Below are 15,487 nucleotides of genomic sequence, written 5' to 3'. Positions count from 1 at the left end.
CCGAAACCCTGAGGGGAGCGGGGACTCAAGGCAGGGCAGCTGAGGCGCTGCCTTCTGTCGATGGGGTTTTAATCCACCTGCCGGGCAGCCGAGCTCAGTGGGGAGGACGAGCGCGACTGCACCTCCTGGACCAGCTCGCGGGAGCCGGCAGGACGCATTTGCTGCTCCCCAATAAGTCACTTTAGGCTAAGGCTGCGCAGCGCCGCCAGCGCACACTCCCTCCCCCCGGGGAGCTGACAGGTCCCCGGCCGCGCGTGCGGGACAAGCGCTCCCACCCCGCGCGTGTGGCCCCGAACCCGGACCCCGCCGCCGCCGCCGGCGGTCCGCACAGCCCCGGGGGAGCAGTGGGTGCCACACTACTGACCTCTCTTGCTGCGTCTCCAGCGGCTGGCTTGGCAGTGGCTGTAATCCATACAGTTCAGGACGAGCAAGGCAAAGGAGAAGAGGCGAAACTGCATCCTGGGCGGCGAGGGGGCAGCGTCTCTCCGAGGGGGCAAATCAGCCGGCTGGCGGGGCCGGGGCAGGAGGTGCCAGGCTGAGCGCGGGGGGCCGCAGCGGTAGAGTCCAGTCGGGTTGCGGAGTCACCACCCGCCGGCCGCTCCCCTGCCCAGGCGCTGCGAACTGGCAGCAGCTCCCAGCATCTCCTTTGATCTGCAGACAAGGAGCAGAGCGGGGGGTGTGTGTGCTGGGGGGGGGTAAGTCCCACCCTCCCTGCACCGAGGCCACGGGGATGGCAAAGCGGAGCGGACCAGCCGAGAGCCCCAACTCTGCCCCAGGTGGCTGCACTCGGGGAGCCCGGGGCAGGCTCGGCCGGGGCTCGCTGTGCCAAGGCAACGCCGGGCTCTTTTGTCCGCCCCCACCAGGGGACAGGAGGGGCAGGAGCCCTGCGCCCCGGGGGGCGAGAGTGGGGCAGGCTCTGGCGCACGGTCCGTACCTTCAGCGCCGAGCAGGCAGCGGAGCGGCCCCTCCAGCCATCCTGCCGCACCGGCAGCGGGTCAGGGAAGCGGCGCCCCGGGACTCCGCCAGCAACACGTGGGCAGGCGAAGCCGGGGCGCTGGGGCTCCGCGGGGCGGCTGCCTGGCCGGGAGGCGAACCGGCGCTTTGTGCAAGGTGCCCCTCGCCAGCCCCCCGCCTCTGCTGGGGAGCAACCAGGGGCGCCGCCGCCCCACGAGTCCGGCGGCGCCTCGCCTCCCGGCCCTTTTATCCCCGCGCTCCGGCTGTGACGTGGGGCTGTCCGGCGGGGCAGACTCCCCCTCGCCCTCCGCCGCCGGGGCGCGCCAGAGGGATGCGCTGGGGGCTGGAGGCGGCAGTAAGTAGGTGGTGCTGTGGTCCACAGCATCTCGGAGCGGCTCCCGCGCCCCTCCCGCCAGGTCCTAGCGCCGCGGGGCGCGGTGGTGCCTCAGGGTCCTAAAACCCTATGCGTGGCAGCCTCCCTCCCCGGGCTTTGAATGGCAACAGCCGCAGCCTCGAGGCTCTCCTCCTCCGCAGGGGCCTAATGCAGGAGCCACTTCTCCTCTCCCGCTGCTCTCCAAAGCCCGCTAGCTCCCCACGTGCCTGCTGCTTGTGGTTGTGGGGCAGATATTGGCCGCACTGTAACTACTTACTCTCACATCTCAACTGTGTCTCTCTTTTCTGTTGCCAGTCGGCACCACACAGAATTTCCAATTTCTCTGCCTCTGTCCTGAAGCCCCAGGCAGGGTCCTACAGCCTGATAGATCATCTCCTCCATCCCTTCCTCCAGTGCTCCTAAGGCCCGGGGCCCTTTGCAAGGGAAGGATCCAAAGCCCTTTAAGTCAATAGAAATTCTCTCCTTGGTGTCAATGTGCTTTGTATAATACTTCAAGTCTGTACACAATCCTGGAGCTTCTCCTACAGCCCCTCCTCCCAAGGCCTTAAACCCAGAGTATCTCCTGGTCTACAATGTCCTCAAACCAGCTTCATCTGTTCCCCATTCTTCCCCAGACTGAAATCCTTGTTCATCTCCTCCTCTTTCTCTCCATTCCTTCAGTATCCAAAAAAACAGGTTCATCTTCTTTGCCTTGTGGTCTTTTCCTCCTGAAAACTGCTTACCTGGGGAAAGTCTCCAAGGGCAAACTAAGTATGATTTGGTGTTCCAGGTGCATTATAAAAACAATCTCTGGCTGACTCAAGATTTTCTTAAATTAGGCCCTGATCCTCCAAGCTGTTTTGCAGAGGCACACTTCCATGTCTGAAGAGAGCCTCACTAAAGTCAGCAGCCAAGCTCTGCTCAGAGGCTGATCTGTGTGGAACACCTTGCAGGATCAGAATAATGTAAGCCTTCTGGAGACCTCAAGCATAATCAATTGGAATAATGTGCTTGCACAGTATTGAACCAATTCATTATTTACCAGTCTGATTTCTTGTTTTTACAACACTTGAGCTCCATTCATTCAAAACTCAGCTTTATGTGTAGTGTGCTGACTGAAAAAAGATTTCCTTCCACACACCCCTGTAGAGAAGCCAAAATGCTGCTGCTGTTGCAATATAAAGCAACTGAACCTTTACATGCTTTATGGGGCTCCACAGAGCATGATCTTGAAGTATCCTAACTTCACTACACAGAAGAGACAGTTCTTAAAATGAATGCTACTAATATTTGTATAATCAAAAATTCCTATATTATAGTATATTCTTATAGCTAGGAGACCCATCTCCTGTGTGCTGAAGTCTTAATAATTCCTAAGCATGATACTTTCTTGGTGTGATATAAAAGTCTCTGTTGACTTACATTGCAGTGAATGAGACAGACTTTAATCTCAGTGAAAACAGGGAGTGGTTTAGAGAGAATGATGTGCTTCCCCATTCTATGAAATATTGAAATGCTTTACTTCTAAACTTTAAAAATGAATATATGTCTATATAAACCATCTTCCAACATCTTACCTGTCAGTCATCCTTTGCCTTGTCCTCCAAATTCATCATTTCATAAAGCCCACTCATGCATCCTTCAAAACATGATCTCCTCATTGATGTCACCTCTTGCTATCTTATGTTTGAATTATCCTGTGTATTTTCTGCTTGTCTGAATTAGGGCCTGATCTTCTAAACACTTTCTCTGTGGCATAATGAGCACTTTGTCCAATAATAAGTGTCAATGAGTCTATTCAAGGTAACAGGGACCAAGGATCTTCCTACTGACTCAAAAGCCTGTCCAATCAGATCCTATGTTCTGCAGTGTTTGCAGTATGTTGGAGTTAGTCTATAAACACCTTGAGGCAGGTACCTTGACATTTGTATATTTATAAAATCCCTATATATTTAGAGCAGTGTATATACACTAAATAATAATAAAAGTATGAAGTCCCTAGTTAAGTGGAGAAGACTACCCGACACAATAACAAAAATATTTCAGGAGTGTAAGTAGCAAGTTCTCAGAATCTTAATGGCCATAGGTTAGTTCTACAACTGTGCAAAAGGAATATATCTCTCAGTTTTAAAGGAAGGAGAAAGTTTCCAACAGTTCTATTATTTAATTCCAAACTACAAAGGAAATATTTTCTTTTGTGAAAAACCAGTGAAGTAAGACCAGGCTTAATTCTTCTATCTTCTGTCATACCCAATACTCTGTATGGTAAAACTATTCCCATAAAAATGTATTATCTCAGCAAAAACACCCAACAGCTTAAGCAGGGTGATTGTAGAGACAGTTAAGGAACTGTGAGTGGGGGTAAAAAAGATATCTAAATAAATCCACATATATACTGAGCAAGGGAGAGAGTGCCTGCCCACTTCCTAACAACTCTCCTCTCTGAAATACACACCCTTCATTTTCTGTCTCAGTTTTATTTGTCTCTGTATCAGTTGGGCCCAATCTTGTACTCTTTGCTCTGGCAGAACTCCCAGCAATGTCTATGAGCATTTTGCCTGGGCAAGGAGAGGCTATGTATGTATGTATGTATGTTTTCATTAAGGCATAGAGAAGCAGATGGAAAGAGGGATAACATCTCTAAAATAATTGTTGTAGCTCTCAAGTTTAATTTTCACTTCTTTCTGTGAACAGGAGAGAGACACATAAAAAATAATAAGAAAAATATGCTCTTAATGATGTGTATCCTCCTCTTTCAAACTGGACCAGTACCAAAGCACCAGTTCCAGTCTGCTAGCTAGGGACACCCTGCTACTCTTGTAAAGTGCCAGACCCAATTTGCCAGTATTGGAATATCATTAGCTGGCTTAGAAACCAAAAAAATGACAGAAAAATCAAGATCCACTGTCCCAACAGGACTTTCCTTCTATGGCTTTGGGGTATTTTTGTTTCATTGTAACTACAGGATATAGGAGCCACACCATTTGTATAATAATCTAAGAGTTGCTCTAATATGGCATAAGAGGACAGGCCCTGCAGAGGACTGCAGAGGACAAAGGTGATATTTGAGCTATTTTTGCACTCCGTCCCCTTACTTGCCCTCTGTGCAATTCAGGTGGGCCCCAGGCCTGGCCCTTTGTCTTCCACACACCTACACAATAACCCACATGTATCATAGAATCATAGAATCTCAGGGTTGGAAGGGACCTCAGGAGGTCATCTAGTCCAACCCCCTGCTCAAAGCAGGACCAAACCCAACTAAATCATCCCAGCCAGGGCTTTGTCAAGCCTGACCTTAAAAACCTCTAAGGAAGGAGATTCCACTACCTCCCTAGGTAACCCATTCCAGTTCTTCACCACCCTACTAGTGAAAAAGTTTTTCCTAATGTCCAACCTAAACCTCCCCCTCTGCAACTTGAGACCATTACTCCTTGTTCTGTCATCTTCTACCACTGAGAACAGTCTAGATCCATCCTCTTTGGAACCCCCTTTCAGGTAGTTGAAAGCAGCTATCAAATCCCCCCTCATTCTTCTCTTCTGCAGACTAAACAATCCCAGTTCCCTCAGCCTCTCCTCATAAGTCATGTGCTCCAGCCCCCTAATCATTTTTGTATGTATAACTATAGCTAGATTTTATTTCTACTTTGCATTCATTCTCTGTCTTTGTCATCATCTGTACATTAGAAAGAGGAAAAAATACATCAATATTTAAAAAGCGGCACTCTCCACAAGACAGCATGCTCTTTCACTCCTCACATGGGCTGTGGGAGGAGTAAGGAGCAAACATGAGTATAACCCTGCAAACATGAGACCTTTCCCATCATGGGGGGTGTCCCTGGAGGCAAGAATTGGCTGTGAAGAAAATTCATGTTAAAGAGGAAAGAGAGTCAATTAAGCCTTTATTTAAACAGATCTTTAAAGTAAACCCTTAGTAAATTACTTTCCTGTGGAAGAAGTGTAGCTCAGCACAGACATGTTTTGCTGGAACAGCATACTCAACAACTTCTCAATTACATAACCACCTAGCTTAAGTAACTGATTGTCAGAGATTGTCTGCAGTCAAGACTCAGAGGCCTTTAATTGGGCCATGAAGGAGACAGTGGAGTGGATACAGCACTGGACTGAGGTCTGGATTTTATTTTTGGCTCTTCCACTGGTCTGCTGGGTGACTGTGGGCAAATCACTGTACCTCCTTTTGCCTCAGTTTCCCATCTGAAAAAATAGTGACAATTATACTAACTTTCTTTGTAAAGTGCTTTGAGATTTGCTGAGGAGAAGCCCTATATAAGAGTTAGGGTTTGTGTGTGTTTATAATTAGTTAATGGTTCATACAGTGGTTTGAAAATGTAAAGTGCTGTGTAAGTAAGTATTATGATATTGAGCACATGCTTCCTCAGATACAGCAATTTTGCAATAGAGTAGTTGCAATATTTTGTTGGACTACACAATGATTATGTCTGCCAAATGATAATAAAGAGGGGAGTTTGAAAGGAATGTTGGACAGTTAACAATACTCAAAGTCCTAACATTTTTTAGTTACATCTTCAGTGAGTTAAAATCTCCATTTAAATCAGAACATATCATCGGGTGGCATTGCCATAATCAGTGAACATTACAGTGCATGCTGGTCCATAATTTCATTATTCATTGTCTTATTTATCTAACAAATTTCATGTGCAAAAATATAAACATACTTAACTCATTACTAATGTTATGGCCTTTCTCGCCGAAAAACTCCATCTCTCTACTCACACTTAGCTGGAGAGAAAGCCTTTCCTCAACAGATAAGTTTTACATCACAAGATCAACAGCCTACGAGAACAAACTTGAGTGCTTTACCTCTCTGCAATTCAGGTAGAGAGACCTTAATAGAAGTGGGACATAAATCTAAATACAAAACGAAGGTGTACATTTGTTGGGGAAAGAAAATAGGCTGCTATTCAGATTCTTAAGTGGGATTGCACAAATGTAACTGAGGGCAGAATTGCCTTGCAAATGAAATTCAGGCAAGTTTTGCTTGATTAGGGACCACAGAATTGGCCCTTAGTTAAACATGTTGATGATGCATAAACCAGACTAGAATCCTAGACTTATACTGTGCCAATCACCATGCTAGCTGAGTGCCAGCTCGCTCTTGCTCTCTCTCTCATAGCTACATTAGCTTTGTAGTATTACATTAATAGAACCAACTCTGGAGCAAGACTTTTTCTCTTATTTCTGTCATTAAAGTGAGTAGATGTGACTGAATGCTGTGAGGGAGCAGAAACATTGAGTACATCGGAACACCATAATGGGTCAGACCAATGGTCCATCTAGACCAGTATCCTGTCTTCCAACAGTGGCCAATACCAGATGCTTCAGAGAGAATGAACAGAACAGGGCAATTTATCGAGTGATCCATTCCTCTCTCATCCCAGCTTCTGGCAGTCAGAGGTTTAGTGACACTCAGAACATGTGGTTGTATCACTGACCATCTAGCCTAATAGCTATTGATGGACCTATCCTCTAGGAACTTATGTAATTTGTTTTTGAACCCAGCTATACTTTTGGCCTTCACAACATCCCCTGGCAACGAGTTCCACAGGTTGATTGTGCACTGTGTGAACAAGTACTTTCGTATGTTGTTTTAAAACCTGCTGCCTATTAATTTCATTGGGTGATCCCTGATTCTTGTGTTATGTGAAGAGGTAAATAACACTTGCCTATTCACTTTCTCCACACTATTCATGATTTTATAGACCTCTATCATATCTCCCCTCAGTCGACTCTTTTCCAAGCTGAAAAGTGCCAGTCTTCTTAGTCTCTGCTCATATGGAGTCTGTTCCATACCCCTAATAATTTTTGTTGCCCTCCTCTGTAGTTTTTTCTATTCTAATATATCTTCTTTGAGATGGGGTTACCAGAACTGTAAGTAGTATTCAAAGTGTGGGTATATCATGGATTTATATAGTGGCATTATAATATTTTCCATTTTATTATCTATCCCTTAATGGTTCCTAACATTCTGTTAGCTTTTTTGACTGCCACTGCATATTGAGCAGATGGTTTCAAAGAACTATCCATGATAACTCCATGCGCTCTTTCTTGAGTGGCAACAGCTAATTTAGACCCTATTGTTTTGTATGTATAGTTGGGATTATGTTTTCTAATGTGCATTACTTTGCATTTATCAACACTGAATTTCATCTGCCATTTTGTTGCTCAGTCACCCAGTTTAGTGAGATCCCTTTGTAACTCTTTGCAGTCAGTTTTGGACTTAACTCTCTTGAGTAATTTTGTATCATTTGCAAACTTTGCCACCTCACTGTTTATGAATATATTGAACAGCATTGGTTCCAGTACAGATCCTTAGGGATTCTGCTATTTACATGTCCCCACTGTGAAAACTGACCATTTATTTTGTTTCCTATTTTTTAACCAGTTACTGATCTATGAGAGGACATTTCCTCATACCCTATGACTGCCTACTTTGCTTAAGAGCCTTTGGTGAGGGATGTTGTCAAAGGCTTTCTGAAAGTCCAGGTCAGACACTATGTCCCAGGGATTGTCTACATTTGTTGATTCCCCTCAAACAATGCAATAGATTGATGGGACATTATTTCCCTTTACAAAAGCCATGTTGACTCTTCTTCAACATATCATGTTCATCTATGTGCCTGATAATTGTGTTCTTTACTAAATAAAGTAAGAAGGTGCCATTTTTAATGTCACTCTTCAGAGCAGAATCATACTTTAAAAGAAGTCTGGACATGGTGCGATAGCCATCATCTTGGCCAATCCATTGGAGACTGAACTGGAGACCTTCAGAGCTAAAAGCATGAGGTGCTTCAGTCTGAGCTAAAGAACCAAGGCTCTTTAGCTGAGGGCTGCAATCCCTCATGTCCTTTGTGGATTGGCACAGAGAAGGAACTTTCACACACACTCACCAGTCGGATACAAAGGCTCTAATACATACTGCAGGGCACATTTCTGCACTGGCAGGTGATGATCTAGGTGAGCTAGTCAGTGATTTCTATCCTTAGGTTCTATTTCTTCTCAGATTCAATTTTACCTCTTCTCCTCCCCCTCCCCATATTAAGCACTACACCAGCAAGCTAGCAAGACCCTTGATCCCAGACGCATACTCAGCTTTCCATACCCCCACTCAAAACCAGAATAGAACCCATAGTATCATTTAATTGGTATTTTAGGATTTGTTCGGATGTTGACTATTTCATTGTTAAACACAGGCTCCTCCATCGCAGACAGCACAAGGTTTTGTGCTTCCAGTCATCACGCATGACATGTAATGAAATGACAAAAAAATGACTGAGTCAGATGACTGAATCTAAATCCAGCCACTGATTGTCTTGAATGCCCCCATGACACTTGGAAACCTCCCTCCAGTCCCTAAGCCTGCTTTGGCACAGACACTCCCCAGTAGCTGGCAGCTGAACATTTTCTGATTAACAGTTGACTGGCTGAATATAGTCAATAATCATATTGGGCCCAATTCTACTACCCTTACTCCCACTAAATAGTGTCTTACTTGGTAAGCAGTCCTGATGAAGTCACTGTGGCATCATAATACATATTTCCCCAAACCAGCCTGATAGGCATGGCTAGCTGCTACTGCTGTGATAACCTCAAATGAGATAGCATTGAAAGAGGTGAACTCATCTTTCATTAAATCAGTCACTCTAATGAGGTGCCAACTTCAGACCCTAATTAGGGTATTTAAACTTTATTAGAAGACCAGGTACTTGGGGTAATGATTGGGTCATCTTTTGTTTTGTGTTTGTGCCATGCCTAGTACATTGTACAACCACAAAGCACCTTTGGTCCACAGAGCATTTGCTGGGTGGTTGGTAGCAGAGAGCTGGCTGGGTACATGATGCTGGCTACTCCTCTTTGTTTCCACCTGCTAAATTGCATCAGAAGACAATTTTAAATGGTTAATATTCTTTTACTATTAATTTCCCATGTCAGCCCTTATGGTAGTTGCTGCAGGGATTGCCTGTGGAAAATGAAGTGGTCAATGAGCAGAAGGTGGTCCATGAAAATCTTGTTACTAAAATGTTGTGCAGGCCATGAAAAAGTTTGGGAACCCTGGAAATAACAAATAATAAATTCTTGGGAATTTTCATTAGGAAATGAGCTTAAATTCAAAATCTACATTAGCATGTCTCTGTGAATAATGGTTGTCCAAAATCATGTTCGAATGGGCCAGCTTGGGAGAAGATGAAGCAAGTAATGCATACCTTTTCTGGCTTATTGATTTAGTAATAAAGTTATGGTTGCATAGCAGAAAAAAGTTAGGAAATTCCTAAGTTAAAGTCCAACAGCAACATTAACTCAGCTACATTGCACATCCTGTATATTTAATAGCAAGCATGAAACACCATGCAGTGATGTAGACTTTCTTAATGTTTTCAAACCACGTTGCAAACATTAACTATTTATTAGATTTAAAAAAAAACAGATCAGACAGGGCCAAAATAACAGATACAAGGCCTCAGTCTTGTGATGAGCCCCCATATCGGCAGATCCACATTGACTTCAAGGAGGCTCCATTGAGCACAGTGGTCTTCCCACATGGACTTCATTGTAGCATCAGGTTAAAGTTACTATCTACTATCTAGTTTAATAGCTCATGCAATTTGACTGTGTCCAGTCAAATTATCAGCTATTGGTGGCTGAAACAACTAATCCCTTAAAGTTTTGTATCCAGGTCTCAGTGTCTACACTGCAACCATAAGGTATGATTGCACCTTGTGGAGACGTAGCCAAACAAGCTTTAATGTAGTTAGCTCAGGTTCCAGAGAAGAGGAGCTGTGACAGAATGGGCTTCAATACAGACTGTACAAGCCTGCCTGGAACCCTGAGTAATTACTCTCAGGGCTAGCTCACACTGAAGCACTCAGAACATGAGCTATCTAGCTCAGGAGGCATGTATACATGAGGTGCACACACTTTGTGATTGCAGTGTAGACATAGACCAGTCTAGCAATACCAAATTGATTCCTAAAGTTCCTTGCAGGCTAGCTGTGAGAGGTTCAGATTGCTGTGACTGCTTGCTTTCAGTCCTCCTCAAATCACTTTATTTCTTCATGGCATTCTGTTTATGAGTTCTTCTATAAAATGCTAGTTCTGAGTACTTTTTAGATTGATTGCAGGAGTGCTGGTATGTCCATTCTCTCAATGGCAAGCCTACCTCTGTGGTACTTAATAAATCATTCTTTCATACACAAGAGAAAACATGCAAATATGTTGGAAATTTAAAATTGGATCTTTTCTGGTTTTCTCTCGCATCAGAAATAAACCAAAACGAAAGCAGTTTGGGTACTAGAAGCCTTTGGATTACAACTACTAACCAAAAACTACAACAGGCTGCCAAAGAAGCTACTTCCTCAAGCTTAATATTCCAGTTCTGTTTCTCCCCTTTTGCTCCCTCAGCTATTATGTTCCCATGCAAAAAGTAAAACCGATACTTTGTGTAAAAGACCTTATTTTAGAGAAAGGAAATAGAACAAAAGTTCTATGGAGAGCACTATGCGTGCATCTCCTCTGTAACAGTCTGCAGTAATACTGAAAACAAAATGGCTTCTTTCTCCACAGATAAGCACAGTTCTTAGATATTTAATGATCCAGCAAACAGAAAAATAAAATAACATTAAGCTACATAACTAGGGTGACCAGATGTCCCGATTTTATAGGGACAGTCCCTATATTTGGGGCTTTGTCTTATATAGGCTACCCCCCCACACACACCCCATCCCGATTTTTCACACTTGCTGTCTGGTCACCCTATACATAACAGACCAACCATTCACCATTTTTCTCTTTCTTTGAGAACCACTGATATAGAGCATATACATAGGCCAAACAGACACTGCTAACAGAAAATCTCTGATCAAGAGTCTAAGAGGTGCACGCGCACCTGAAGTCGAGCACCCACAGGGACACTACTTGAAGAATGACTTTTTCATTTTTGCAGGATTAGTTTTTAAATGACCAGTGCTGCACACAGGAACCATGCTGCCTTGTTATCAGGTAATCTCCAAGTAACAGACATATACCCAAGAATGAAAATTAAGTGGGAGGGCTCTGGACCTAGCATCCAATATCAAATTGGCTCTTTTGACCCACCTCAAATTCTTCTCCTTCACCTTCACAACCCTTCTCAATTTCACCCCAGCCTACAGTTCTGCTCTCATTTCCTCCTTCTCTCTTACTGTTCTCTGATTCTTCCCCATCCTCTTGGCTAATAGCTCCATATGTCTCCTTCTCCCATTCTCTGCTTCACATCTCTTTTCATACTGCCTCTGGGCTCAACACAGTCTTCCTCTCTTAGTCTGCTAAACTCCCTATCACCTCTTCTTCAGACATCTGTTTCAAATCCACTTCTGTTGCAAAGCCTTCCATCACTGGTTTCACTCACCATCTTCTGTGTTCATTGTCCACCTCATGTGTATCTGTCTGAATTAGATGCTAAGCTCTTCTATGCATGGGACCATGGGCCAGATTAACTGGTGCTATGCACAGTGGTGTAAGTTAGACTCCCACAGGCCTACCTACGAATGTGTAAGGGATTCTGAGTTGATGTAACTTGAATACCAAAGAGGGCAGCATAAGTTAATGGACTCCTTTTTTCACCCACTCCTGTTAGTTACCTGTCTGATTGCACTTTTCACTTGTGTCCCCACAAGTGTGTCAGTTTCATCAGCTTAGACTCTCTTAGTCTGTTAGCTCCAATGGGCCAAATTCAGAGGGGATAAGTAAAGGAGGTTGTGTAAGTGGGGATAATGAAGTCTAGAGGGAAGGAAATGTTACTCACCAGATGCAGTAACTATAGTTCTTTGAGATGTGTGTCCCTGTGGGTGTTCCACTTCAGGTGCTCATGCACCTCTCGAGCCCTCGATCAGAGATTTCTACCTAGCAATGTCTGTTCATCCTGTGCATTCACCCTATGCCTCCTCATGGCAGACACCAAGGCTATATAGGGGCTTGTGGGAGAACTGCCCTCAATTTCTTCTCTATTCAGTCATCCCCTAGGGAACAACCAAAAGAGATGGGACAAAGGGCAGGTAGTGGAGCACCTATGGGGACACACGTCTTGAAGAAATGCAGTTACTGATCAGGGTGAGTAACATTTCCTTCTTCTTTAAGTAGTCCCTATGGTACTCCACTTCAGGTGACTTCTGAGCAGTATCCCCTAGGAGACGGTAGCTTCAGAACGGGATCCACAACTGAAGACTGCACTACAGAGCCACATGCCCCATCAGCTCTGATGACATGGAACAGGGCATAATGCTTTGAAAATGTATGGAGTCCAAGCAGTGGCTCTACATATCTCAGATATTGAAACATTCTTCAAAAATGCAGTAGATGTTGCCTGAGATTTGGTTGAATGCGCTCTCACCCACTGGGGGCAGAGAAGAGCTGACCATCTTCAGTTTTATAACAGGTAGAGATACAACTGGATAACCATTTCCAAAGTCTTTGAGCAGAAATAGGAGCCCCCTTGGATATATCTGCAAAGGCTATGAAAAGTCTAGGTGATCTCCTAAACTGCTTAGTCTTATCCAGGCTAAGGCCCTTCTAACAGTCAAGGTATGGAAATAGGATTCCTGCAGAGAACTATGAGGTTTCCAAAAATATACTCATAGATGGGTAGATTGGTTAAGATGAAAATCTTAAGTCATCTTTGAAAGGAACTTAGAATATGGACATAAAAAGACTTTATCATTAAAAACACACGGTAAAGGGGAGATCTGCCATCAAGACTCCAATCTCCCCAACCCTACAGGCCAACGTGATGGCAACTAAAAAGGCCATCTTCAGAGAAAGATGAAGTAAGGAGCAGGTTGCCACTGATTCGAATTGAGGTCTTATGAACTGGTTGAGAACCAGGTTGAGGTCCCAAGATGGGGTGAGGTGTGGGGAAAGAGATTATCCAGACCCTTAATCAATCTGGACAATACTGGGTGAGCAAAAATGGAGAGTCCCTCAATGGGGGGATGAAAAGCTGATATGGCAGCCAGGGGTACACTGAGCGAACTGATGAATAACCCAGAGATCTTCAGATCCAGCAGGTAATCTAGGATGAGGGAAAGGAAAACTGTTTCCGGTTGGTGGTAGTGATGACTGCACCAATGGATGAAAGTCTTCCATTTCTACAGGTAAGTTAATGCACGTTAATGTTTTTCTACTGTTTAATAACACCTGATGCACCTCCACAGGAAACCTCTATTCCTAAATACCATACAAAAGCCATGCCCCAAGGTGTAGAACTGCCAGACTGGGGTGAAGGCATGACCTGCATCCTGAGACAGGAGATAAGGAATGGTTGGTCGTATGATTGATGGTTGGATGCAGAGTTGATGCACGTGAGCTTGTCTCAGCCAGGTAAGTACTCTGACAATAACTCTGGCCTGGTCCTGCCTGATCTTGTTCAATGCCCTTGGAATTAGGGGCAATGAGGGAAACACAACCCACTCTTCCTCCATGTTAGAAGGAAGGTGTCCCCCAGGGAGTGGTGACTCAAATATCCCCCCACCCAAAAAGAAGAGAAGACATTTCCTGTTCTCAAAGGTGGCAAAAGATTAATCTCTGTCAGTCCCTATCTCTGGAATATGCTGTGGAGAATTTGGGTGCCCAGTGGTCATTCAGAGTCATGGGAGAAGTGTCTGCTATGGGAATTGGTTGTAGTGTTGCAGATGCCCACGAGATAGTTTGCTGAAATCTGGATATAGTGGACTATGCACCAGTTCCAGAGCTTTATAGCTTCAGCACACAAAGAATGATATCTTGCTCCTGCCTGCCTGTTGATATAAAACATGCAGGACATGTTGTCTGTCATGCTCCTGATTGCTTTGCCCCTGCTGAAGGGAAGGAAATGGAGGCAAGTGTTTCTGCATGCATGGATTTCTTTACGTTCAGTTATAGACTCAACTCTTGGAACAGAGCAAGGGCTTCTGGGTAGACAATAACACTGCTTTGAAGGAACAGCCCTTGAGTACTTAGTTGCCAAGGTATGGGAAAACTAGGATTGTTTCCTGCCAAAGGTAAACCACCACTACCGCTAGAACCACTGAGTACACCCTTGGGGCCAAAGATAGGCCAAAGAGGAGCACTTGGTACTGGAAACGATCTTAGCCTATGGTGAATCATAGGAAATTCCTGTGCAATGGGTATATAGTTATATGGAAGTAGGCGTCTCATAGGTCAAGGGATGAAAACAAATCCCCTTAATCTAATAAAGGAATTATAGTCACCAGAGTTACCATCCTGAACTTTTGAGACTTCAAAACCTTGTTCTGCTGTCTGAATTTGGCTCCAGGTGTTTATAAAGTACACATACAATGTTCCATTAATATTTTGGAAGTAATGTACAATTTAATCCTAATTTCTGTTTTTAATAATATCTCAGCCCTAGAGTTCAGTTTTGCTGCCTTCTACTAAGCCTTTTTTGGAACATTGTTTACCTCGGCTGCTTTTGGTGGTGAGCATTGATTGGGAATAAAGAGAGAAATTCAATGAGCCTGAAGACAAGCTCACTATTGGCAGTGTGCATTGCTTTTCATTTTGGCATGCAGGCCCTCCAAGTAACGCAAGTCTCCTTTTTGACAGAACTGACAGCTAAGTTATATAACAAGATGCAGTTGGATGGTTTTTTTGAGGGAGGGAGGATTGAGTGAGTACAATTCAAGGCTCAGTTAGTACTATGAGGATTCTTGCTTGTTTATAAAGCACCTTTTATCTCAAAGAATCCAAAGGCTCTTTACAAGATTTAAAGGAACGGGATGTCTAAAGTTACGGTCCCAGATCCCTATTTGGAGACCAAAATAAATAGATTAATGTTCAAAAGTGTTTGAACACTTAACAGCTGCTGTTTGCTTTAGAGGGAGCTGCATATAAAAAGCAGTTAGGTGTCTGATTTTAGATTTGGATCCTGAAATTTAGGTTCTCATGTTTGAACATTTTGCTCAATTTCTCTCTCTGTGCCAATGACAAAGTACTAGTAGCCAATCATTAGTATCTTCTAGCCATGTTAAAAGGTAGTGTGTGTGAGTGAAGCCATATTGCTGCCCCTTTTAATCTGGTTTCAGCCTCCTATTGACTCTGAAAGTCTCCTCTGACATTTCCTCTCCTTGAAATTCTCCTTCGTAGTCAAATCTG

At 44.3% G+C, this 15,487-nt stretch overlaps 1 protein-coding gene across 4 annotated transcripts in view; it reads right to left on the bottom strand.

Moving 5' to 3' along the window:
• RSPO2 (R-spondin 2) overlaps window positions 1-1,155 on the bottom strand; it is a 163,823-nt gene extending 162,668 nt beyond the window's left edge. For 3 of the 4 annotated variants that reach the window (XM_045003243.1, XM_045003244.1, XM_045003245.1), the window contains exons 1-2: window positions 935-1,155; window positions 365-651 (exon numbers count right to left, since the gene is read on the bottom strand). In XM_045003243.1, coding sequence (XP_044859178.1) covers window positions 365-458 — 94 coding nt within the window. In that variant the 5' untranslated portion in view covers window positions 459-651; window positions 935-1,155. Of the gene's footprint in view, window positions 1-364; window positions 652-934 lie in introns of those variants that run through there. The other variant, XM_045003246.1, reaches the window with a different exon arrangement.
• Between the last annotated feature and the right edge of the window lie 14,332 nt (window positions 1,156-15,487).

Source organism: Mauremys mutica, chromosome 2 (genome assembly GCF_020497125.1).
Source record: "Mauremys mutica isolate MM-2020 ecotype Southern chromosome 2, ASM2049712v1, whole genome shotgun sequence".
In the NCBI taxonomy this organism is placed as follows: domain Eukaryota; kingdom Metazoa; phylum Chordata; order Testudines; family Geoemydidae; genus Mauremys; species Mauremys mutica.
This window is presented reverse-complemented; position numbering and strand designations above follow the sequence as displayed.